The following is a 27,403-nucleotide window of genomic DNA, read 5'->3' as shown; positions in this document are numbered from 1 at the left end:
GACTGAATTGTATTACAGTTCAGTAGTCTGAACCTGTATGGACTCCTACCAAGCCTAAACTTTAGGCAAGGCCTGAAGTGAGGAGCATTAGAAATGTGTCAGTATGCATCTTTTAGGTTTAAAGTACAGGTCCATACCCCTTGTAGTAATTGGCGGATTTCTGCTATGTTATCTTTAATTTCTCCCATTTGAGGCGTTTTTTGAGTACAGTACAGTAGTCTGAATGCATACAAATTCCTACCAAGCCAAAACCCTAGGCAAGGCCTAAAGCAAAGAGCTGTAGAAACATGACAATATGCATCTTTGACGTCTATATTACAGGTTCAGGTCCCTTGTAGTAATTGGCAGATTTTTGCTATGGTTATCTTTAACCCCTTCCGTTTAATGTGCTTGTCCCCAGGACACTGTTAAGCCTGACGTGGAATTATTTAAAAATGGTATTTTTATGTGGCTATCCTTTCCATCATTTTGCTGAAAGGGAAATTGAGCTCCATTGTTCTTGAAAATGGAGGCAAGCCCCGAAGGCTTTCATTGTTGAGGTCATTTACCTTTTTGAAACTGGCAAGATCCATAACTTTCCATATTCTGTTTTCTATCCTTCTTCCTCTGTAAGTATCCCAAAGTACCCAGGTTTTGGGCTTTTACCCAAGAAGTTTGTTGTTGCTGCTGCTTTTCTAGCTGACTGGAAGGGCCTGGATTGAGCCTTTTGTCGAGCTGGTCATTTTGCGGGTGGCCTCAGATACTGCTGCTTATCCAGATTGTAGAATTGACCCTTGTTATAAAAAATTCTCTTTCTTTTCAATGGAAGTCAAAATACTTTCCTCCAATACCCCAGAAGCAAAGGGTTAACAGGCAAGTATTTACTTTGACTCTTTATCTACCAAGGATTGAGAAAAAGGTTATGATAGAGAATGGTACCTTATAGAAACTCCTCCTACTTCCACCATTTCCAAATCGCAAGACAGCAATTCACAAAGTCTAGCTCAAACTTTTCCTTGTCAAAGTTCTGGAATGCCTCCTTTGTAAGTTTACACACTAACTATAACTTTGCTGAACAGGTATTTTGTGATCCACCAGCAGCTTCACCATCTATAAGACACCAAAGAAAGTGTCTGCTAAGCACTGATCTCCACCATCCTAATTGCCTCTGGAATTGGAAGAAGACCATATTATTATTATTATTATTATTATTATTATTATTATTATTATTATTATTACTACTAGCTAAGCTATAACCTTAGTTGGAAAAGGACTCCAAAGACATCACGTAACTTACAAGCTGGATTTTGGTAAAGGGTAGAAGACTTTAGCTATGGATAATGGCCCAGTGAGGAAAGGAAATAGGAAAATTAAAATATTTTAAAAACAGTAACATTAAAATAAATATTTCCTATATAAACTATAAAAACTTTAACAAAACAAGAGGAAGAGAAATATGATAGATTGGTGGGCCCAAGTGTACCCTCAACCAATAGTACCCTAACCCAAGACAGTGGAAGACCATGGTACAGAGGCTATGGCACTACCCAAGACTTAGAGAACAATGGTTTAATTTTAGAGTGTTCTCCTAGAAGAGCTGCATACCATAGCTAAAGTCTCTCTTCTACCCTTACCAAAAGAAGAAAGTGGCCTCTGAACAATTAAAGTACAGTAGTTAACCCCTTGGGTAAAGAAGAACTGTTTGGTAATCTCAGTGTTGTCAGGTGTATGAGGACAGAGGAAAATATGTAAATAATAGGCCAGACTATTCGGTGTATGTGTGGGCAAAGGGAAAATGAACTGTAACCAGAGAGAAGAATCCAATGTAGTACTGTCTGGCCAGTCAAAGGACCCGATATCTCTCTAGCAGTAGTATCTCAATGGGTGGCTGGTGGCCTGGCCAACCTACTACCTAGCTAATGTGGCATTATACAGGCATCCAGTTTTTTGGGGAGAAAGAACTATTGAAACCCTTGCAGTTCTGTGAAACTTTCATACACCTTGGAGTAAACCCCTAAAAAAGGGCTTGGTACATTCTTTGGAGAGGATTGAATTGCCTTTCAGCAACATGTCCCTCCATGATTTCACACCTATCCTGACAATCTTATCCAGGAAGGGTGGCCTGGTAATGTTATCCCAACCACATTTACCTAAAAAAAGGCATGGGATTGAGCGGAAACTCCTCAGAATATGAGGCTACTTCCACCAAACCACACCTTTGCCTATCTTGTACGTCATCAGTAACACCTCTTTGGAAGATGCCTTGGGGGCTAGTTCCTTAATATGCCAGTGCAAGAGAGGAAAGGCAAGTCCTTATATTCCACTTCATTGAAGGGAATAATTTTGGTACTTTACAATGAAACAAGTTCATGTAAAGCCAGAGTGTCCATCCCATGCCTGGTGTTAACCATGGAGTCCCAATCCCCTATATCCATAGCAGAATTTACTCCTACCAACTCCATCCATCACCGAACCCAGAGAATACAAGCCTAATAGGCAACTGGATAATTGAGAGCCCAGACATCACAAATTCCAAGAGATTGGCACTTTTAGAGAAGAGGAAGAGCTAAGGAACTCTTGGAAATGGCAGGATCCTGGAAAGAACCACCACAGAGGTAGTGGACTGAGGCCTTGGTTTACTTAGGAATAATTGAGGTATCCACAGGGGATGCAAACTGATCAAATCCAGGAAAAACAATAGCCTGCCAAGGTACCCCGAGTAGGAGCATTGCTTTGAGTTCTGTCAGGTTTAATTTTGTCCCGTTTAATTTGCATTAATTTTAGTTACACCTTTTAAGAAGTTTTGCCAAAACATAGGTCTAAAAATTTGGGAGAAGGGATCAAAGCAGAGAGTAGTACTTTTCCTAATTGTACATATTTTTTATCAAATCTTTAGCAATTATAATGTTTTACAAACATATCTTCAAACTTATATTTTACATGGATTGTCGGTTTCTAATTTGCTTACTAAGGCAAAGCAGTTGCTACTTTTCTCTCCGGGGTTATGACTAACACAATACTTAATACTGTCTCAGAAGCAGTTTAAGTTTAATCAATAAATAATTTCCAATCAGAAGTACATGCAAAATTCTGGTTTACCTATAAAGACGAAGCCTTAAAAAAAAAGGGTTAAGTTTTCTGTTATTTTAATCTGAATACCATGCAATACAGATACTTTTATATGAAATTCAGAAATAAGGAGTATATTAGAGGAAGTTTAAATTAACATAGAATGGCATTTTAAGATTATAAAAATATTTTAATACCTTACAATTCAACATGTTTTAAGATTTAAATAAGGTTATAACAGTAAGCACCAAAGCTCTAAAAGTTTACTCTGAAATTCCCTAATACAACAAAGTACAGTACAGTATAGAGGTTTACTTATAGCTTTGGTTGAAAAAAATTAATATGCTTTATTTCTATCCTCACCTGATGTTTATATACCTGACTCTGGTTTACTAAGGAAATGCTATTTGTTAGTAATAAAGTTGAAAGTGTTCTGGAAATACTCCTTTGCAGATTCTATTGATAAATTTTCAGGCTCTTGATGTGGCCAAAGTACTAACCAGGGACACTGCAATTACAGATCTCAATCAGACTTAGCACAAAGAAATATGATATAACTCTGGTTTTGTTAACTAAGGTCTTCAGAAGAGACTAGTCAAAATTTGTTGTTAAAGTGATTAGTTTATCTACAAACAGAAATGGGAGGAAAGCTTCCAAATAAAGGATTTTACAGTTTGGTAATTCCTTCAATAAATGGTAATTTATACACTAAAAGATCATTTTCAAGCTATAAACCTTATTACTTGTATTTACCTGAAAAACATTCTTATCACTCCAGAGTTTGAAGGCTTTAAATTTAATGTACCTGGTTCCACAAAAAAAGCTATCAAACCGTCAAATAAAGCATTTTCCTTTAGTTCTATAGAATGGTTCATGTATGGAATTACTAAACAGTAGATTGAGATCTTTAATTGCTTTCTACCTGGAGGTATTATGATTAAATGCCATTATCAGTTTTAAAAACTGCATAATTTGTTAACCACTAGCTGTTGACCGGGTAATGTTGGATTTTTGGGTACAATAGTTTTTAGTTTCTTCAGTACTTTAATCATCATTATTTTCATACCAAAGTTCTGGTCAATCTATACTCAAGAGTTCACTGTTTCTTAGAAACAGTTTTTTTTCATATCTTCTGGGATTTGAGGGGTTGAAGTAGTTTTTGTAAAATGATTTAGCAATGCATCTTTCACATAACTTTTTAGGGTTGAAAATATATTTGTTGATACATCATACACAAGTTTTTTTTCCTCTGTGGTTATACATGGAATTAATTCTCTTCACCCTCCTTTCTCTTCCACATTTACTACCTGAACTCTCATTATGTCCAAGTCTTCATCAATCCCTTTTCCCGTGATTTCTAGTAGCTTGCACTTCACTTTCATCCCAATCAGTGGCCCACTCCTTGTATTCTCCGAACATTACCTGGGAGTTTACATCTTGAATTATTCTTGAGAATTGCAATTATCGGTCAAATTTAATCCTTTTAGTCCTAATTTGTATTTCTGCTATTTGGAAAGCAATTATTTTGCAATCTGTCTCTGATTTTCCAACTAGTGAAAGGTTCTTTCACTTTGAAATTTTCATCTAAGATATTGCTTAATTAACACTGTACTGTATTAGGTGTGAAAACATTCTACTCCTCTTTTTTCAGGGGCAAGTTTGTGATTAGCCTTTTGTTTTTTTGTCCAATTCAGTTTTGCAATATACATTAAGGATTAGTTGTTTAGTATCAAGTTTTCATCTTTTAACAGAAACTTACATTTTAGCTGTTTTTTGTTTTTTTTGTGTGTGCTTTACTGCTGTATTAGTTTCTTCTGGGTAATTTGTATGCACTTTTTTCATTTTTTGCCTCTACAATAAGTTTCCCTTGGTTTGGTAACTTTCAAGTGGTATTTATGGTAACTTGGATAATTTGAACTAGTTTTAATAGCCTTGTCTTGTATGTGCTTGTTTTTCAAGCCTTTTGGTTTCTAGAAGATTTCAGCTTAGTTGTTTTGCTCTTTCATACTTTGCACTATATTGAAATGATACCTTTTGAGATCGAACATAAAATATTCCAAAACAGTGTTCAAACATTGAATCAATTTTCTCAATACAAATTAATGGAAATAACATAAATTACTTCCCCACCAATGGATGCTTACTATGGTCAATTTTTACACAATTGATAATATCAAAATACAGTACAGTGCATAAAGGCATATCAAAAAGAATAAAAGGTTATAATTAGTAAAATAAGTGTATAAGGATGGAATAAATGAAAGTTGAACTTCACTTTACCAGTAGTATAGACTGATGTCTCGTGGAAGGTGGTGAAGAGGTGATGGTGTTAATGTTGCTACAAAGGATTTTTCTCCATTATAAACAAGTCAGGTACAGTACATGTATATGCTCCTCTGGGTATCTCTCTTTAATGTCTTATCTGGCACTGACTAGTAGCCTATTGGAAAGGTCTCTATCCAGTAATCTGTTAGACGGGAGTTTGAGCCCCCATTAAGCTCGGTAGTTTCTAGTAGTGTCTGCAACCTCACTGTCCTTATGAGCAAGGGATGGGAGAGTCCATAAATCTACCTTCTGAGTCATCAGCAGCCTTTGTCTGGCCCTCCCTCATACTAGCTTAAGGGGACTGGCCGGCTAATGCCGTTTTTTGAGGACAGGACTTTGACATTCATACCACTTAATAAGGTGACTTAGGACATCTCCAAAGTGCATAGGATTTTTGCCTCTGACCTGTTCTAAAATTAATTTTTTTCCTTTCTTTTTTTGCTAGATATGAATTTTTTCATTATGGTAAAAAAATAAACCCTAAAAATTGGGGGGGGGGAATATAGAAAAAAAATGACAAATTTGAAAAAAAAATGGCAACATTTGATTGTTTTATAATGTCTTTCTAAGTTATATATTGTTTTATAATGTCTTCCTAAGTTATATACCAAATTTCAATGTTATAACTTTAAAATTAAGAGAGAAGGTAAAAATTAAAGGTCAATACGTAGTTTTGAGATATGGGCGTTCAAAGTTTTTCTTTGTATTTATACAAAGACAATATTAATAAAGTATGATTATTATGAATTTTATGTTACTTTTTGGATATTAATAAACCAAAACAAAGTTATTTATCATAATTTAATCAATATCTTGCTTCTTTAGGCGAGACGGTCACTCCATAATCTCTCTCCTTTACCAACTCTGCTAATTTTGCCGATATTTCCCACTTCTTAACTCTTATTAGAGCAAATTTTCTTCTTCCTTATGTTAGCGAGATGTTGATATTGTCTTTTCCTCTTTAGCATGATGAAATTCTTGCTGAAACCAAGAAAAAGACGTAAAAACGAGTGAATGTCAGAGGTCAAACCCAAACTCTCTATGATGTTTGTGGTAGGACTGAAGGCCAAAGGGTGTAATTACCATGTAATAAATTGTCTTGTGACTCATGGAATCTATACAGATGCCATAGCTCACAATTTGTTTTACATTAAAATGTAATAATTATCAAAATTAATGATGACAGAATAAATATTGCATTTTCTTGTAGGGAACATTTCTTTTGGTTTATTGAGTTACTTTTATTAATTACCCTGTAACTATGAAAGTAAGAGGAATTTTGACAAAATATTTCGTATACACATTCTCTATTGCCATACGAAGCTCAGTGATTTTTTTCAGGATTTTGTGTTTTTCTTCCTATACCCCCATGTACAGTACTGACAATCCGGCTGGGCCCCTTAATAGCTTGAGCACTGATCATGTGTATATGGTCAGTCTCTATGATATTGTCCTGGTCCTTGCCTCTGCCTTTCATGAGTAACCTTTAAACACATTAACCAATACAGTACACTTTAGGGCCTCTCACAAAAAAAGGGGGAGATTGTCTGTACCTCCCTTTTAGAGGTTTCTGAAATGACTTGAATGCACTATCATTATGAACATAGCCTGCTCTGCTGGCTACTGCCTTTTCTTTATGATATTTTTCAAAATTGTGATCAAGACCAATTTACCATATTTCCTTTAATCAGTGGAGGAGGGGTGGGATCCCTTCCCTCCTCTGAAGACATGTCCTCTTTTGCTATCTGTTTCTGCTCATCAAAAGGATTTTTGAAGTTGCTTTGTTGTCAGTGGAGTGCCGTGGTCCTCTACCTCCAATTGCTCAGCTACGCCGAAAGTAATACCCCTATTAAATAGCTAAGGTTTGTATAGTTAGGAAAAATTCAATCTTCAAATTTTTCATTTTAATGGCATTGAAATAAAGGTGTCGGAATAGATAAGCAAATTTTGATCTTAGGGATGTGACGTACGGGTAATTTAAATATTTCATGTTAGGTCCTGAGGTATCATCAAGTACTGTACAGTACAGTGGAACCTCTACATACAAATGTCCTAACATACGAATTTTCCAACATCCGAAGTAAAATTCGACCAAATTTCTGTCTCGACACCCGAAGTGTTGCTCCAACATACGAAGTAAACATTACGCGTACGCGTGGAATTTTCTCGAAAGCGTCCACCGTCGTTTGTTGTTGACGCCACTAGACGGCAGCACATCGGAGGGACGCCAATCGAGTGTCACCTTGATCAGTCCTCTCATCTCATGCGCATCGTGTGGTTGTCCTCTATTCGCTCAGTTTTAACAGTGTTTTATATCTTCCTTTTTCACATGTTGTTTTCTGTGTTCCGTAATCATGGGTCCTAAAAAGCTTAGTTCAGGAAGTAGTAGTAGTGGTGAGAAAATTAGGAAGTCTATGCTTTCATTAGAATTACTGTAAAGCAAGAAATAATAGAAAAGTATGAGCGAGGTGTATGTGTTAGCGATCTGGCTAAACAATTTGGCCGGAATATATCTACGATCTCGACGATCATAAAACAGAAGGCAGCCATTAAATCAGTGAAACCTTCGAAGGGGATCACGATTATTTCCAAACGTCGTAGCCCTACCCTTGAAGAGATGGAACGACTTTTGTTAATATGGATCAAAGACAAGGAGATTGTTGGCGATACGATCACAGAAACGATCATTTGTGAGAAGACCAGCGCTATCTACAGTGACTTGAAGGTGATGCGCTCTCGGGGTGACGCGGGGGAGAGTTCAGCTGATCCTACGACGGAGGAATTCAAGGCGTCTCGAGGTTGGTTCGAGAAATTTAGGAAACGGACCGGAATTCATTCAGTTGTTCGTCATGGAGAAGCTTCGAGTTTGGACACCAAGGCTGCTAAAGACTTTGTTAAAAAGTTCGAAAGCATCGTGGCGGAGGAAGGTTACATAGAGCAGCAGGTGTTCAACTGTGATGAAACCGGTCTGTTTTGGAAAAAGATGCCTAGTCGAACGTACATTACCGCCGAAGAGAAAAAAATGGCTGGACATAAGCCAATGAAGGATCGGTTGACTCTTGTGCTTTGTGCCAACGCCAGCGGGGACTGCAAAATGAAGCCATTATTGGTTTACTATTCCGAAAACCCTAGGGCATTTAAAGCACATGGAATTAATAAAGACCTGCTACATGTTCTATGGCGTTCTAATTCTAAAGCTTGGGTTACTAGGCATATCTTTGTGGAATGGGTAAACGTAGTTTTCAGCCCTGCTGTTAAGAAGTATCTTCAGGAGAGGAATTTGCCTTTGAAGTGCTTGCTTTGTTTGGACAATGCACCCGCTCACACCCCCGGACTCGAAGATGATATCATCGACGAATACAAATTCATCAAGGTGTTGTATCTTCCACCGAATACCACCCCTATCCTCCAGCCCATGGACCAGCAAGTCATCTCTAATTTTAAGAAGCTGTACACCAAGCACTTATTTAAGCAGTGCTTTAATGTCACGCAAAGCACCAACTTAACTTTGCGTGAATTTTGGATGAGCCATTTTAATATCGTGCACTGCTTAAAGATCATTGATCAGGCTTGGGAGGGAGTAACTCGTCGGACCCTGAATTCCGCTTGGAAGAAGCTTTGGCCTGATGCTGTTGCTCCCAGAGATTTTAAAGGTTTTGGCCCCGAGAATGAACCTGTGGTTGCCGCCGAGGAAGACGTAGAAGAGATTGTATCCCTTGGCAAGTCCATGGGGTCTGGAGGTGGATGAAGATGACATCACTGAACTCGTCGATGAGCATCATGAAGAGCTCACCACCGAGGAACTCAAGGAGCTGCAAGCCATGCAGCATGATGAGTTCCAAGCGCAGTTGAGCGAGTCGGAGGAGATCGAGGAGGTAGGTCAAATTTTAGGTACGGCGGAAATAAAAAAGATGTTGGCATATCATCAACACGTGGTTGATTTCATCGACAAGCATCACCCACAGAAACTTCAGGTTTGCCGTGTTGTTGCGCAGTTCGATGATGTTTGCTTAACGCATTTTAGAAAAATCCTCAAAAGCCGTACCAAGCAACTTTCACTCGATAGTTTCTTTAAAAAATCTTTAAAACGGTCTAGTGATCATGATGAAAAGAAAGAAAGTGAAGCAAAGAAAAGGAAGACCGAATCAAGTGAAAGTGATGAAAATTAAAAATAAGAAAAGAAAAAATGTAAATAAAAAATATAAAATTATAAAAATGAAAAAATAAAATAAGCTAAGTTAAGTTAAAGTTCACGTAGTAGTGTAAGTTATCGTACACGTTATCGTACAAAGCCACCGTCCCTACCTCCTCGCTGATCTTCCGTCTCCTCCTGCCTAGCAGTCCCTACACCTGCGCTGGCCTGTCGCTAAGGTAAAGTGTTACATCAAAACCCCTTTTTTATTTATTATTTCATTATTATTATTCTTTTTTTTGGTTTGTATGTATTTATTATACAGGTATTGTATTAATGTATTGTGTAATTATGTGTAGCCATTTATTAAGGATTTATTATGGGTTTTTAGGCTGAGGAACGAATTAAATAAATTACCATGTATTCTTATGGGAATATTTGCTCCAACATACGATCGTTTTAACATACGAAGCAGTTTCTGGAACGAATTAAGATCGCATTTAGAGGTATCACTGTACTGTAGTCCTTGTTTCAGGTGGAAGTTCTATTTCTGGGAATACATCTTCATCTTCCTAACCATTCAACTTCATAAGGGGACAGTGCTGTTTAATTACATCTTCACTTTTATATTATACTTCACAGTCCAAATACAGAGGTTGAAGTTTCCCCCTAGTTGCACTTAGGTGTTTATAGCCCTCACAGCACCAGATCCTTGACATATTTCCCAAATTATGAATATCCATTCATCCTAACCATTCTCGCATTTATCTGTAAGGGCCTTCTCTATCATTTAATTTTTCCATGGTTGTCAATATCTCCATCATACTTAATGGGATAAGTTCTGTCCTCTGTTATTTATAATAAGATCTCATACCCACCTTCAAATTTAAGAATGCAGGACTTTCCATTTTGGGGAAATTTATTTTGCTTTTAAATCCTTCTTGATTACAAAAACAGTAATTCTGATTACTTGGTCAACAATTGTATATTATAGTAATGTATATGGAAGGGTCATGAAAAGTAATGGTTTGTGTTTTTAAACCCAGAAACAATTTAAATAATTTATCAATTTAGTATTTAACAATTTACTCTTCTTCCTATTGACACAAAGTAAAGCTCCAGAAAAATAAATCCAGACCAAAATTTATCTTTAATCTTTTAATTTTGACATATCCTTTTGAGTGCTTCATTTTTATGACACAGTAGCTTAAAGGAGTAACACTGTCTATCTTTTGCATCATGATGCAAATACAGATCTGGAGCACTTTTAATATACAGTATACTAATACTGTATGTTTGGACTTGTTAAATTGGATCTCTTTTGTAAATTCAAAATTCATCTGTTTAATGAAAGTTATTAAATAATGGATCTTGTTGCCTCAATACTTTATTTTAAGCCTAAATCTTCAATGCAATCTAATTGTTTTGGTGTTCTGTTCATTTTGTACATTGTTAGAGGATTACTTTTATTTAGCTCTATGCTTTCCTTGCTCTTTGAGAGAGAAATCGGTCAAGGCTTGCAGCTAATATTAAAATTGCTATAAGTAGCTAAAGTCAGTTTTTGACAAGAATTGTTATAAACACATATTTACCACCTGAACTAAATTTCCCCTTCAAGTGTGAGAAATTATATAATTATATATATTTTAGTTTTTTTCAGTTCTTTTATTTGAGATTTTATGCATAAATTTTTTTTAACATTAAATCAATGTCTTCACGCTGAAATTTTGCTGTCATATCAGTTAATCTTATTTTATATCAGACATTAATGGCTCATGTGAAATATATGATGTGACCTGACAATGCTTACATTAAATAATCCCTTTGTGCCAATTTTTTTCCACATCTAAACTTTGTTTAGTATAATTTATATGGTTTGCTTTTAGTACTTTTGCATCCATGTTTCAGTTCCATGAAGTCTGGAATTTTTAATTGGTATTTTAATGCTGTGCAGTAGAGGCTTTAATTACATGATCATTAAAATCTGTCACTCAGAAAGACTTCCTGGCAGCTAATGTATAATTCAAATAGTCATAGTGAAAATCCTGATGAAAAAAAAAAAATAGCTATAAAGCTATTCTTAGATGTTAAGTTTTATTTCATCAGTTGATTCTTCTGTAAAATATTGTACTGAAATTGATTTTGATCTCCAGGTTTACCCTGGTTTGGTATTTAAGTGATTTAACTGTGTTGTGCCTAAAGCTTTAAAGTTTAGTGGTAGACATAAACCAAAGCTTATGAGCACAGCAATTTATTTATCTGATTCTATCACTGATGAAAGTCTGTCTCACCTTTGTTTCCTAAGTTTGGCACGTGGCGGAGCTCACAGGTACTATCCTAGGCGACCCCTTCCCTCGCCTGCATGTATGTATTCCTTAGCTTCTGCTCGTAAACTTGTACTGCTTGCAACCCCCTTGCTTGGATTTGGTCTTATTGCAGTGTAAGGAAATGATCTCTCAAATAAAAAAAAATTATAAATTTTAGGAAACATTTCTCCTGTATTGATATGGGATAAAGCAAATGAAAAAAAACAAATTTTATAAAAAGATTTAATTCAAGTACAGTACTGCATTGATTTAAACTTGTATTTTTTCCATTGCAAACCTCAATAGAGAAGAATGATGAATTACAATAGCCTTGAGTTTGCAATAATTTTAATCATGATTTTTTCTACCATTGTCCACGCACTTAAATAGTATTGTGAGAAATTTTTGAGTTTTTTGTTTACAGTAATAGGATCTATTTTTGGGTCTTTATAAATAGATTTTTATATATATCTTAAAAGTAAGTTTTACAGATAAAATGTCCAAATTTTGACAAATATTTTAACTGATTTTTAGCTCAGACTCATATAACATTGGAATTTATCTGCCATATTAGTACAGTAATTATTTTAAACTAACAATCCATTTAAATTGAGAAGTCACTGTTGGTGCCAATGAGACTTTGGTACTGCAGCAAATGATATTGCTAGCATAAACCTGAGCTGGTAAAATGCTCCTCAATTCAAGTCTGATCTCGTGGAGTTAAGTGAACATTTATCTAAGCAAAGATTAGGGCATAAAAATATAAATTTATATCTATTTCAATTCTTCAAATAACTAGATTAGTGAATCTTCGTTGCATTGTTTTAAATCTGTATTCTTATATTTGTAAACATTCAGATTGCATAAGTATGAATATTACAAGAGCTTTGAGAATTGAAAGAAATTATTTTCAGTCAATCTTGAATTTTGAAAAAATATCTGCTATGGGCCTGAATACTGTCTTTAGCAGTTGAAAGAAGTCTATGAGCAAGAGGCAGCTGATATAGTTGTGTTGGGACTATGTTCATCAAACCCACCTTATCTCGTTTAAGTTAGCATAAGCAAGATAACCTTTATTTGTATACTATATAAAATGTTTGTATAATAGTTTTAAACCTTATTTCTATGAACCTTCTTTGATGTTCATATTGCTTATCTCGATGCCAGTCTAAATAGATGTTTACCCCAATACTAGAAATTTTCCATTTTCTTTCCTTTCAATGGGTCTAGTCCTCTAGTATAGTACTGAGGCAATTTAGTGTTTGGCAATAACCTTAGTACTTCATAAGTGCTTTTATCCTTGTCTTCTCATTGACACCGTGCTATAAGTTGGCACTTTGAGTATCTCCTGATTGTGTTATGTTATTTAGATTATTATCCAATAATGGATGTCTTCTAGATTCGTTTGTCAATCCTGTGAAGATTGTTCATGGGATTTATTTCTAGGCGATCAAGATTTTCATGAGTAATGTGAAAGCTCACTTTTTCTCTTCTGAAGAGGTATGTTCACAGATAAGAATGTTAGTCAATTACATTGGGGATGATAATTAATGTTTTCAAGCTTTGATAGTAATGAGAATTAGTAAATAAGCTCTCTTATTCTTTGGCTTCATTGGATAAGCTAATAAAGCCAGCGAGACTTCAGGCAAAGCTAGAGGTTCTAGCTCAACCTGCCCAGTTTTAAACCCTAGCCTAACTCTTCAAGTTATGTATATTGTAATTGTTCTAGTCCATTAGCCACTAAGGATTTTGATGTTGCAAAGGGCATGACACAGTCAATTGAATCTCTAATAGCCTCGCATTCTCTCAAATTATTTTAGATCCTTCTATCACAAAATCCTTGCATTTCCTTGATCTGGTCTGATCTTTACAACCCTAGATTCCAAGGAAAGACTTGGCCGATTCCCTAAATTCTAATATTTCTCCAGTCACTGAAATAAGTGCTTGTGAGCAATCACTTTACGCTTTTATTAATAGCAGGGGATGTGTATGGTTCCTGTGGAACAGTGTACTGTACCTATATCAGATGAATCTAGGCAAAAGCTGATCAGTTGTATCATGTTTCAGATGGCAGAATGCATCAGTCTTATATGTAGGCTAGGCCACTAACTTGATCTAGAGGTTTCCCTAGTGGTGTGAATGTAGGTCCTAGTACATTAACTACACAAAATAATTCCCTTGCCCAGAGCAGATATAAAGGTTACTATCCAAAGTAACTTAGGGAAGACCTGTGGTTAACTTTTTAGAAAATTCATCAGGCCAGTAAGGTAAAGTACAGAGGAAGCACAACCCTGAGGAGTTACCTCCTTTTCAATCATTAAGGAAACTTATTTCAGAACTGTATTTGATAAGTTACATAGACAAGTTCTAATTCTTCTAAGTCAACGGAAGTTGTCTCCAACAAGATGACTTTTACAACTCAGATTATTCCAATTTTTTATGGATAAAATAAAATGATCTCAAGTGCAAAGAAAGATGCTAATTCTGCTTCCTGTTTAGTTTAAAAGCCCTTTCTCCCTCGAAAGCATTCTGAGCTCTTAAAACAAATCAATTGCATAACCTTGTTACAGATTCCAATAAAGAATACAGTACTGAAAAGGATTTTTGGGCTGGTTGACTAAAGAAATGCTGTGTTTCTAATAAAGTGCCGAGTATCCTTGAAATATCTCTAATGTAGATTCTATTGTAGGGTTTATTTCAAATCTTGTAGAAGAGAAGTTGCAGGCCATCAGGCTCTTAATCTCATTTAAGACTTGTTCAAACATGACTTTTAGATGGGTTTTCCAAGGCTGTAGCAGTCTTTGTGAGTTTTGTGAAGAAGCAGAGGGGAACAAGAGTATTCCTTTGTGGTTGGGATTGTCTGATGCACAGAAACATAATTTAATTTCTTCTGCTAGTTTGAGTCCTGTATTTGATAAGATGTCTAGAATTTTCTCCAACAAAAATTGTTTATAACTGTAGTAGACCATCAGGATTAAGCTTTAGCAAAAAGAGTACTGTACTGTTGGTATTTACCAACAGTACAGTACTCTTAGAATGTATAGAAAAATGCTATGATGGTCTTTCTCAACAGATTCCTGTAGGAAAAAAGCTATCTCACTTTTATTAAGCAAGAGAAAACTTTCATCCTGAACTGTAGGTGCCATTCGTGGTTAGAGAGGGCTATCAAATTCAATTCAAATTTCAATTCATCAAAATTCAAGGAATCGTCAGTTCTTGAATGGTTTTGTTTCAGTTTCAGGAGTACCCACTAGTCTTAAACATAATGGTGGATACCATCTGAAAATGGATATTTCTTGGAATCAAGAAGCTTTTATACCTAAACAACTGGCCATTTTTTAATGTTTCGTTGGAAAGGAGTCAGTCTTTCTCTTTTGCTGGAAAAGTTTAAGAGAAGAAAGTTAGTATCAATTCAGATATGGGTGAGACTACTAGGGACCATGCCTTCTTTATAGAAATTAGTACCATTGGGTCTCCTAATGATTCAAGTTTTCCAATATTATCTCAATCAGAATTTTAATAGGATATCTGATCAAGACAATTTGTATTCTATTCTAGTGATGGAGAACCAACTTTAACTACTGTGTTGGTGGGCAATCCTTGTCAATCCATTCTTAGAAGCTGGGATTCCTAATCTCAAATTTTTTTCATGGATACTTCACATGAAGGATGGGGTGCTGAATTTTTTCCATCTTGCAGGGATGTGAACGAGGAAATAATCACTTCATATCAGTTGCCTGGAACTTCTAGCAGTGTTCAAGACCCTTAAAGCTCAGGAGTCGCTGTCAATCGGAAAGCGTGTAGTGGTGTTTTCAGACAGTACGACAGTATGAGCCAATATTACAGGGGACTAGGTCGGAATCCTTTCCATAGAGCAGAAGTTCTACTGACTTATACTACAAATTTTGAGAGGAATAAACCTTCTCCCTCAATTTATCCCAGGGAAATCAAACATTTTAGCAGATCAGTTAAGCATAAAACCAGATTCTTCCAAATGAATGATCTCTGCATATTTATAAAATCTTCCAAAAAGGAGATAGTATAATGCTCACCAGTTCAGGATCTTTTGGCATGGAAGCTAGATGCCATGTTACAGGACTAGTCAAATCTTAATCTTTAAACCTTTCCACTGTTTTCCACAATCTGAGCTGTGATAAAAAAGTTCATTGTCTGTGAACAGCAGGATGATTCTGGTGGCTCCCTTTTGGCCTCCAAGAGAGGGATTTACAGATCCGTGGCCTTTGATATTTGAGGCAGTTGCCTTATCTTTTCAGACAACTGGTTTTGATTACGGTGTATCTAAACCCGTATGTGATATCTAACCATGTGGAAATTATGCACTGTATTCTCTGAGATAAAGGCTTTTCAGAGTCGTCTAGATTGTCTATTTTAAGTTCCAAAAGGTAGTCGACTAATAATCTGTATCAAGGCAAGGGACTGTTTATTTTGATTAGTGCAAGTCAAGGAATGTGTTAAGTGACTGCAAGTAGTAGTTTTATTTTTCTTATGAAAAGAAACTGTCCATTTCTGGTATAAACGTTTAAAGATTCAAGTTAAATACCATACTCACACAGATGTATTAAGGATTTTTAATGAGAAATCTTTGAATGCAAAAGATTTATTGTAATCAGATGTAATATTACAATATTTATAGGATCCCCATTTTGAACATTTGAAAGAGGTTTTTTGTCAGAGGTGTCACAGCCAAGACCTTTCCTTTTAGCTTAAGCATCAGCTCTTATGTAATGTAGATTTTGAAGAAAAGGTAATTTTATTTGTTTTTACCTACATGTAAATCTATGAATTATTTTAAGATGAGAGTTTGCTTCAAGTCTTTCATATTACCTCTTCTGAAAAGAGTCGAGTGTTGTAGACTAGATTTCTTTGTCCTGTGAGAACCTTAGGTGTTATTTGGACAAGACTGCAGGCATTAGGGTTATTTTTCCTAATTTGTTTGTAGGGGGTTAGATTTAAAATCATCTTCTATCCAAAAATTTGTCCCTTTTTTTTTTTTGTTAAACGCTTAGTCACAGAGGCTCACAAGGAATTGAATCCTAGTCAAATGAAAAACTTGAAAGGTTTAGGGCTCATGATATTAGATGTGCAGCTACCTCTCAATTTTTGTGGGAATCTCTCTGTGGAAAGAGTCTTAGCAGCACCACAGTGGCATACTAAATCTATATTCGCTAAGCATTATCTAAAATGAAACTTCGGTCTTCTTAGCAAGATAGTTGGGCTTTAGATGCTGTAGGAGCTACAAGTGTTGTGGTCTAAATCTGAAGTTTTATTGTTAATATATGTGTGTAAATTTAATTAACGTTTATGATTATTTTTTTCATTTGGAATTTATTTCAATACATAATACTAGTGTATGTGACCGAAAAGATGGGCGTTTCTTGCTCAGGGCCGGCACCTTGGAGTTGGTGTAGCCCTTGTCCTTCAAACAATCGGCTAGCAGAGATTGAGCCTTCGCGTGGTCAAACACAATGACCTCCTTCGGCTCGGTTTCCTCCTTGGAAACAGGTTCAGACGAGGCGAATGTAGCTTTTGTTTTATATTCCTCTAAGAAGTCTAAGCTTTCCTTTGAGATCCCAAACCTCTTCTTGACGGCTATCTTCGCCTCATCAAAGAAAACCCGAGACCTTCATCTCATGATTTTCTCTCCCTTGAGATGAGTACTATAAGTGTACAGAAAAGAATATCTTATTGCAAGGAATTCAAAAGATGGTAGTAAAGCACATACTCGCAACAAAGTAGCCTCGGCTCCAATACCAGTATTAGTTCTCGGTGATTTTTATCATGAGGTGCTCTTACAGATTCAATAGAGCCTGAATCCATTTGTTGTCTTTACACTTGTTAAATTAGATTCGCGGAGCCTACATTAATACACTGTCCCTGAAGAAGGGAAGACAATATTTCTTTGGTATTTTCTTGGTAATATTGGATTCCCTGTTCTAGCCTTTTACAGGCAAGTTCTTTGTGACCATAAAGAACATTACCCCCAAAACTAAATTATTATTTTGAAGGTAGGGTTCTATTTGGCGACATACTCTGAGACAAACTTTGTTTGAAGACTTCATTTACTGTGTACTAGACAGGGAGTAGTCTAGTGCTAAGTAAGATTATTATTTTAGGACTTTAGATTTTTTATCTATTTCCTTCACTTTAAATTTCTTATCTATTTCCTTCACTAACCCACCTTCATCAGTGTGTGGGTGTCAACAATATGAACATAAGGGGAAGCTTATAAAAGTATATGGAATTTTAATAACAAAATTTGTTATTCCTATACTTACCTGATATTCATTTACATTCCCACCTGCCTCCACACTGACTAGTGATGTCAAGACAACAGGCAATTTAGACTAAGATTGAAAGACAAAGCATTTACAGCGTACAAAGTTAAGGTTACTGTATTACCATTAACTGCTAGATTGTCTCAGTACTGAACTATATAGGTCTAGGTCTATTCAAATTAAGAAGAGGGAAAATTATAGTTTTTTGGTAATTTTGATATAAGCCAGGCTTCCAGAAAGAAGTAATATGTACATCTGGCAAGTACAGGTATACCGTGGGTTACGTCATTTCAACTTGAGTAATTTTTGATTAAACGTAGTTTGTCAAAAATATATGAAAAAATAAAAATAAAGTTTAAGCCATTTTATTCTTCTTTAAGTCAGTTGGCCACAGATATTGATGTCAGGATGCAAGAAAACTTTAAATCAATCAATCAATCAATCACAGATATTGAAGTCGTAATACCGCTAGAAAAACATTAAAATCACAATTCTTGTTAATGTACAATAAGAATAAATATGTATAAAATCATTAAAATGCGTACATTTACAGTAAATGTTAAAACTGTAATCATCATGAATCTTACAGGATAAAATATTTAAAGATCTGTGTCTCTGTTGCTGTTGTTGTCTTATTTAGCAGTTTTCAAGAGCTTAAAGCATTTTCTACTGTAGTTCAAATATTTACCATTTGGCGGTGGCATCAGCACCACTCATGATTCATTTATTATGCGCACATACAAATAACAAAGAGTATAGCGTAGAGAATATAAATTTTTTTCACTCGCTCACTCACTCACTCTCTCTCTCTCTATGGTATAGGCTAGCCTAGTAACAAGTAAATTCAGAGAGTAGTAAATTCAACTCAATTCACCTCTCCTGGAACCAATTACCGATGTAAGGCAAGGTATACCTGTATGTAGATTATAGATATAACAAATTTGGAATTATTTGTATTTTCCCTAATAATACAAACCAGTTCTTGTTAACATGAGAGAAGAAATCAGCACAATTTGGCATATGGCTTTGAAACTTTTAACAAGGGGTTAAAAAACCATTATGGTTGTTACCCGTAGTAGCAGAGAGAAGCACCCCTCCAATTGATTGTAGATCAGTCTGCAATTTGGCAAACCACGGGCTCTATGTGTTGGCATTCCGTCTAAAAACACCTTCACTTTGATTGCACAGTGGACTTTCTCCTAGGTGTTGATGATGGCGGGTAAATTATGTGCAATGTACTCCAAGATTATATTGTTAGGAAAAATACAAATTTCCTTCAAACTTGTCATTTGTTCCTACACACAATACAAACCTTACGTTCTTTACATAGGAGACACTCAATAAGGTGGGTAGAAGTCCCTCTAACTGGCTGAAACTTGAAACTTGCGATTGCTGGATCTGAGCATGATAATATGGAGGATGAGAATCCTTACACCGTGGGGCTGTCGATACCAAATATGTTCCAACTACAGTACAAGATAAAATGGGGCTTACCTGCAGTCTAACCGACAGTCTCCGGATGCTATGTCCCAAGAGAGGGGAAGAGGAAGAAAAGAAAAGGTCAGTCATTTCTTATTCATTCATTCTACATTAACACTCTAATCTTTGTGTATATCATCTTGCAGGTAGTGGGCATAAAGGTAGTTTCGCCTCCACATACCTGCTTGAAGTACCTGCATTACAGAGACAAGTTTCTTGAATACCAGTAACATATTTATGGCTCTGATGTCGTGAGCTTTGTGACATGCGCCTTTCTGACACTGAGGGGAAGGATTGATGGCCTGGTCAATGACCTGCCTGATCCAAGTGAAGATGGTATTCCTCGTCACCATATTATTGACCTTGACCGAGCTGACAAACAGATGCTTGATCTGTGGGCAAGCCCTTGGAGTTACTTTGATCTAGTGCCTTAGTGCTCTCACAGGACACAAAAGCAGTTGCTCTGGATCATCATTTGCTTCCCTAAGACTCAATATCTGGAACTGAACCTAGGATCAGAAACCACTGGATTTTAAGTACGCAATGAACTCTGGGACAAAGCTGAACATAATTTGACCCCGTCCCCTTAAATGGGCGGCGTTGTAGGAGAGAAAGAAACTAGCTTACCTCTTAGCAGAGGCTAAAGCAAGAAGAAAGTTTTCAACATGAGATAAAGTTCTAAAGCCTGATGTAAAGATTCATAGGGTGTTCCTTTCAAGGAATGAAGGACATTCACTAAGTTTCCATGGAAGTGGTTTCATTTCCAAACGAGGACAAGCCTGTCCAAAATTCATATGAGCATAGACAGCTCTACCGAAGAGGAAATATTCAACCCTTTCAGTCTAGACTTAGCTCAAGGCCAAGTGATAGCTTTTCCCAGCTTAGACTGAAGATACAGTAAAAACTTAGCAATTAGGGATACTGTATAGAGGTAACCCCTCCATGACACCAATGACAGATCTCCCACTTTACCTGGTTGACTGAGGTACCCAGACTTCTGTTTTACAACTGGTCGTAAAAACCTTCTCTCAGTGAGATGCTGTATAACCACCACAGACATGCAGACATAGGGATCCCAAAGTCTTGGTAAATCTGGGCATGAGGTTGGCATAGTAGGTTATAGAGGGACAGTTCCCTTGCCTTAGAATCTCTATAGCTGCAGTATAAAGTCCGGGACCCATTCTGCCTAAGGTCATCAACAGGTTGATTAACAATTGTAACCTGTATATAAGATTTTCCTCATTAGGCCGAACAAAGGAATGCATGCAAGTCCAGATAATCCCATGGGCACTGCAATGCTTCCTGGAATGCTGCTTGTGGGTCCAGTATTGGCGAGGTGTACATGGGAAGCTTACAGTTCAGGGATGTTGCGACCAGTTCTACTGTCGGCAATGCCCACTAAGTCGTCATAGTTTGCTATCTGAGGGTCTAAAGACCACTGAACCAACTATCCGAGTCTTTCTGCTTAGTTTGTCTGCCAGGACATTCTTGCTGGGTGTAAACATGGTTGACTGGGAGATCGCATTGCCCTCTGTTTATAGCAGGATTTTGACGGATAGCTGGCAGATTTATTGTGAAATAGTACCTCCTTGTTTGTTTAGATATGCCACAACGGTCGTGTTGCCGCTCATGAACACTACCGAGTGGCCTAAAAGGAGCTGTTGGAAATGTTAAAGAGAAAGTAAAGTTTTTTCAATGCGAGAAAGTTTATGTCATTGACGGTGTGACCCGTCCTACAGCTAGGAGGCCATGTGCTGCAGCAGGTGAGCACCCAACCCCTTTTTTGCTCTATCTGTGAAGAGAATAAATTTGGGAGGAGAAAGATTTACCCCTCTAATAAGGTTTGAATCTGTGATACACTGGAATGAACATTCTGGGGGAGTCCCTGTTTTGAGACCAGAAGGTCAATTGCCACTGAAGTGACTGCATACCTGGTACCCAAAAGTCCCCTTGACAGTTGATCCAAAAGTCGCCTCGACTGTTGGGTATCAGGCATTCTAATGAAGCCAGGTGACCTAACAGACACTGCCACAGTTGTATTTGTGGAGAGGTTCAAGTCAAGAACTGGCAGACCACTTCCTCAAGTCTTGTGACCCTCTCCTACAATGGGAAGACTTTTTCCTCTTAGGGTGTAGCTGCATTCGTAGGTATGCCAAGTTTTCTTTGGGTTCCAAAGATGTCTTCTCTAAATACCATGATCTCTAGATCGCGGCAAAACTCAAGAAGCATGACACCATATTGGAGAAGGGTCTCCACCGAGTCTGCCAGGACCAATCAATTTTCTAGGTACAGGAGGAGACAAATGCCATTTGCATGTGCCTAGATCTAAACTAGAGTGAACACGTCAGGTGCTTGACAGACTGAAGCACAGCACTCGAAACTGGTATATATTTCCATGCAGCATGAATCTTAGGTATTTCCTTGATGACCGATGGATTGGGATCTGAACGTACGAGTTTTTTAGATCCAACAAGATCATGAAGTCTTTTAGTCTGATAACCTGGCTGACCAGTATTGCGGTCTTCATCTTGAATGGCGTTTGAAAGACATACTCTTTCAATGCTTAGAGATCTATGACTGGTCTCCAGGCACCTTCTCTACAAGAAAGTCTACTGAAGAAGCCTCCGGACCCATCGACAAACTCCTGGAGAGCAACCTTCTCTATCATGGTCTAAACTTCTGCCCATAGGTCAGCCTGTTTCTCCAGTCCTTCTGCAAAGAACAGAGTTATTGTTGAAGGACGAATCGGGGGAGGTGGAGAGCTGATGAATAGGACAATGTACCCTTTGTTGGGGACAGACCATCCAAGGTTTGGTCCTGTGTCTTCGCCACTGCTACCATACGAGTTGCAGGCACCCTTTCTGCCGCTTGCCCTGAAAGGGAGGTTTGAAGGGAACCGACTTCTGAGCAATGTGCTGCTTTGAAGTGTCGTTAGGGGTCTTATGAGCTTGACTTGCTACGTGAGAAGCTGTAGGTGCTGCAAATGTCGAGGAGGCGGGTCGGGATATTACAGCCCAATTGAAAAAGGGAGTCCTGGCTTGTCTTTCTCTATTTCTGCCTGCACGTCTTTGAGAGAAAACAAAGACAGAGAATTGATTGAGGATTTTCGAAGGAGAAAAGCCTGCCTCTTTGGCACCTGTTTCTGAAACCTGGAAAGGATGGTGTTGTACTTCAGGATCCAGTTGGCCTACTGGAAAGCAGCATTGTGTCAAGAACTCCATTGCACTCGCACTTGAAAGAATGGTGTTCTTGAATACCTGCCACTTCTCAGTATCAGAAAGATTGTCAGTCATGGCAAGACAGCCAACAATCCTGGACCAGTGGTCAGAAGCCTAAATTGTCGCTTTAGTCGTTTTATCCATGTTTAGAGCTTCCGCAGGCAAAAATGTCACCAATTGCATTGCCAGTCTCTCCATGGTCAAACCTTGAGACAAAGCCAACACTGCCTGGTCTAGTTGTAGTGGAGAAGAGAAGTTCTCTTTAATGTTATAGTACTACTAATGTCTCACAAATGGAGGTGTAAGTAACTTTGACAAATTGATTTGCCTAAGGAAATCGTATAGCACCTCGCAGAATTCTGTGAGTCAACCTCAGCAATGGGCCTGGCAGCCAACTTAGACCACAGTAGCTCTAGCCATTGTCTGTTGGCTCTCAGAGGACAACATAGCATGTCTATAACTATATCTCTCCTGCAGAGGGGAGTAAGGGGCCTCACAGAGTCCATTGACTACATGAATGCTGGAGTCGGGAGCCTTAGCACTAGCAGCTGGAGGGAGATCACCAATCAAGTAGTCAGAATCAGTATTGAGGTAGTCATCAGGATTAGCCATAGGGGAACAAGGCCTATGATAATCTATGCTGACCTCCTGAGTTTGGAGGTCCAATTCTACGGCAGGGTGTTCGCTTCCTTCTGTACACGGGGGGCTTGCCCATAAATGAGGAGAGAAGACTGGTCGATGCGTCTTCCTGCCCCAGAAACCACATCTGGTGTCTCTGGGGCTGGCACCGGGATGTAAGGTGCCTCCGAAGCAGAAGAATGCACAACCTATACAGTTGAGCACCTAAAGGGGTCTACTAAAAAATCTCTGTTGGAGATCTTGATCCCCTAAGAAACCTGGGTGGGATGTTAGGTGTCACTGGCAGAGGCCTGACCTGTCAAGAACAATGCAGTCTCTGACCAAGTATAATAGGAAAAATTCTAAATTATTCCTCACATTTGATCAGTGCCAGATGGTTTGACTTTAATCCTTAGTGCCTCCTGGTGATGTTGCCATGTTGCATGTCCCTCCAGTACCATGGCAGCTATGGGTGTTGAGCGGAGGGCGCATCTGTAGCAGGCTAGCCATAGGGGAACAAGGCCTAGGATAGTCTACGTTGACCTCCTGAGTTAACTCTGTGGTCACAGATAGCTAAACCCACCTCTAATTAGGGCCCTCCAAGTGGTTGGAGGCCCAATTCTTCAGCAGGGTGTTCGCTTCCTTCTGTACACGGGGCTTGCCCATAAATGAGGAGAGAAGCCTGGTCGATGCATCTTCCTGCCTCAGAAACCACATCTGGTGTCTCTGGGGCTGGCGCCGGGATGTAAGGTACCTCCGAAGCGGAGGAATGCATGACCTTTATAGTCGAGCACCTAAAAGAGTCAACTAAAAAATCTCTGTTGGAGATCTTGATCCCCTAAGAAACCTAGGTGGGATGTTAGGTGTCACTGGCAGAGGCCTGACCTGTCAAGAACAATGCAGTCTCTGACCAAATATAATAGAAACAATTCTAAATTGTTCCCCACATTTGATCAATGTCAGATGGTTTGACTTTAATCCCTAGTACCTCCTGGTGATGCTGCCACCTTAAGGCATGTCCCTCCAGTACCATGGCAGCTATGGGTGTAGAGCGGAGGGTGCATCTGTAGCGGGCACAGCCTTAACTAACACTGTAGTGATAGCGGCATTAGCAGCATGATAAAGCTGCGGGTCAGAGAAAGCCCGAGGATTGCTGTGATGAACAGTTACCCTCCCAGGTCAAAGGTCCATGGGGAGCCGGGATAATGGCAACCACTGCTCAGAGGATCTCCTACTACAGAGCCTCGAGACAATCCCAGCGCAGCTGGTTCACAGATGACCTGCCCCTGAACTGGGGTGTGAACATGCCTATAGAGGAGCCAAAAGAGCAAAACTGGTTCACATATGCACCCGGTGATCGCGACCGTCACAGGTACCTAGATATTGCGCTGTTAGCTGGAAGCAATTGCATGATGGATCACTGCTTGCCACTGGAGCGTGGGAGTTGCGCAAGACACAGTAGGTTTGTTTGTGAGTGCGTGCACTTGATAACGTACCTGGTGAGCTCTAACTAGCAGAGGTCGTATGGCAAGTTATCAAAAGTAACTCAGCTCGCTGAAGACTACGGGAATCTCGCAAGACCACAGTGGCGAGTGTGCGTTGGGTTGCAGAACGATTAAAAGAATCATAGGACAGCTTGGCACCGAAGATCTAAATTTCTTAAGCGACAAGTCGTGCTGGGGCTTCCAAGCTACCTAGGGAGGCGGACTCCCAGGTATGGAGAGTATTTCTTACATGCGAGGGCGTCACCAGCAAGGTCAGAAGGGGGAGGAAGACCAAAGTATTTTTCCTGCTGACCAAGCTCAGCTGGTAACCCCAAATGGGTAAGTGTGTGCAGGAGGGACTCTCTCTTGTCAGCTCTAAAGGGAGAAGTACTGAAACCAACCCCAGCGGGAGTGGAATTACTCTCCTGCTGTGCACCCCTGACCAAGACCTCCAGCAGCCAGTCTTTAGAGGGTGGACCCGAAAATCCTAAGAATGGCCACAGCAGACGCAAATTGTCTTGAGATATGGTTTCCTCCAGATAACTAAGTCTGTCTCGCCATGGAAGGAGGAAGAGCCCAACCTGAAGGTTGACCAAGAGTCAAACGGTCATCTTCCTTAATAGACTATTTCCCAGAGGAAACTGATTGAGATGTCATCAAAGAGGGGGGTACCAGCAGAAAGAGAGAGAAGTCTGGATTTTTTTGACCTCAGGCAAGAACCCAAAGGCGAAGAATTGCGCTTAGAAATCTTCTTCCTCCTCCTGTCATACCAGTCCCACTGAGAGGACGACCACTTCCAATCCTCTGGGAAAGGGGAAGCCTCCCTGCAGGAGTGTCCTCTGCATGAAAGGCAAAGGACAGTGAAGGTCCGTGCCCTCCCAAGATATGAAAGTACAGTACTGCAGGAGTAGCCCACCTTGCCTGGCCAAACTTGCATGTTGTGCGCCCTCAAATACACGCACACCACAATCTGAAAAGAAAAAAAAAAAGGTAAAATTTTAAGATTTAACCAGCCAGTTGGGAACATGGAAGAAGAAATCTGTCGTCGACCTCAGCTAAGATTAAAGTGAAGAAGGTAAGAGTAAGCGGGGGTGGATGCTTCTTCCAGCTACTACTGATAACAACTGTAAAGGTTGCTTAAACCTCTATAAAAGTTTTATAGCCATATACCAGCTTGTACTGATGTCTTCTATGTAAAGAATGTAAGGTTTGTATTCTCTGTATGAACAATTTATTATAAGATAAAAAAAATTTCATACAAAAGTGTTCATTTTACTCATTGTAAAATGCCTTTACTTCTGCACAATGGATCCTACCATGCAGCAACATATAAGAAAAGGAGCCCAACTGTGCTTGCTCACAGATTCCTCATGAAACCTATCTGTAGCACATTCTTCCATGGCAACAAAAAAATTGTAAGGGAAGGCCCTAAAAGTATGTTTATTGAGCTTTTATGAAGAACACATTTTGGAGGGGAACACTTAAAACTATGTTGATGGAGGTTTTTATGGAAAATTATGTTCTAATTCTTTAAAAATTAGGTGTCTCATCCATACACCACTTAGTCATAAAAGGCCAGAATAGCTACCCAAGATGAAGGTCCATGTTATACTAGAGGCAGAATATAGAGAAAGGATGTTTTAAGAACAGAACACAATCGTCCAGGAGGATTAAGCAGAACTTGTAAAGAAGTTTGTAATAAATCCAACTGGTCTAGGCATGTTGTAAAACTATGGAATATAACTTTTAAAAAAGTAACGGATACAAGGTGCACCATGCACATGTGGTAAGAAGGATACCATGAATAAATAAGTTTCAAAAGAGTGCCAAGCACACGACTCAATGAGGATAGGAAACTGCTTAGGGAAAAATACTTTGTGAGATTTTTTACTAAGCTTTAAGCCATGCATTTTTATTGAATATGGAACTTCTTCTATACACTAAGTAAATACTTTTAAATGACTTGGTTTAGAAAGTTAAAAAATAAAGAGAAAGATACATATTTGTTTTAATAATTTTGGACGGCAGATTATTTGTCTGTACTGGAATTTCTCAGTTTAAAAGTTTAATTCCTTCCGGGAGTGAGCTTGTAACCTAAAATGCTCAAATTCTAAAACAATTTTTCCCAAAAGAAAAAGAAAATTTTCTCGATGCATTCCAAAACTCCGTAAATATGCACATACACTAAATTTTAAAGGTTTGTACTGTAATGGAATGTAGTGAAGAAATTATAACCCCAAACATCAGAAATTAGTACAAATTAATAATTCACAATAGAAAAATAAGATTGACAAATTAACTAACTTTACCTTCGAGGAGAGTCATGGTTGCTGTGAGGGAGCCGGGGGGGGGGGGGGGGGGTTTACATCTTGGAAGTTTTTACTCCCTCCATGAGCATTTCTGCTAAAATATCAGTTCTCTCTCATGAATGACATTAGCTATCACTGACTGCATCATGCTTTCTGGATTATTTTTTTTTTTCACACTTGCATTCAAT

General features: G+C 38.3%; 1 protein-coding gene across 1 annotated transcript in view; it reads left to right on the top strand.

The window, feature by feature from the left end:
• The window catches only part of Liprin-gamma (liprin protein kazrin), a 162,220-nt gene that overhangs the window by 121,516 nt on the left and 13,301 nt on the right, over positions 1–27,403 (top strand). Inside the window, 1 exon segment of the mRNA XM_068346008.1 lies at positions 11,811–11,834. Coding sequence (XP_068202109.1) covers positions 11,811–11,834 — 24 coding nt within the window.

Source organism: Palaemon carinicauda, chromosome 22, assembly GCF_036898095.1.
Source record: "Palaemon carinicauda isolate YSFRI2023 chromosome 22, ASM3689809v2, whole genome shotgun sequence".
NCBI classification, from domain to species: Eukaryota; Metazoa; Arthropoda; class Malacostraca; order Decapoda; family Palaemonidae; genus Palaemon; species Palaemon carinicauda.
The sequence above is the reverse complement of the archived record's forward strand: the minus strand, read 5'-3'. Positions and strand labels throughout refer to the sequence as shown.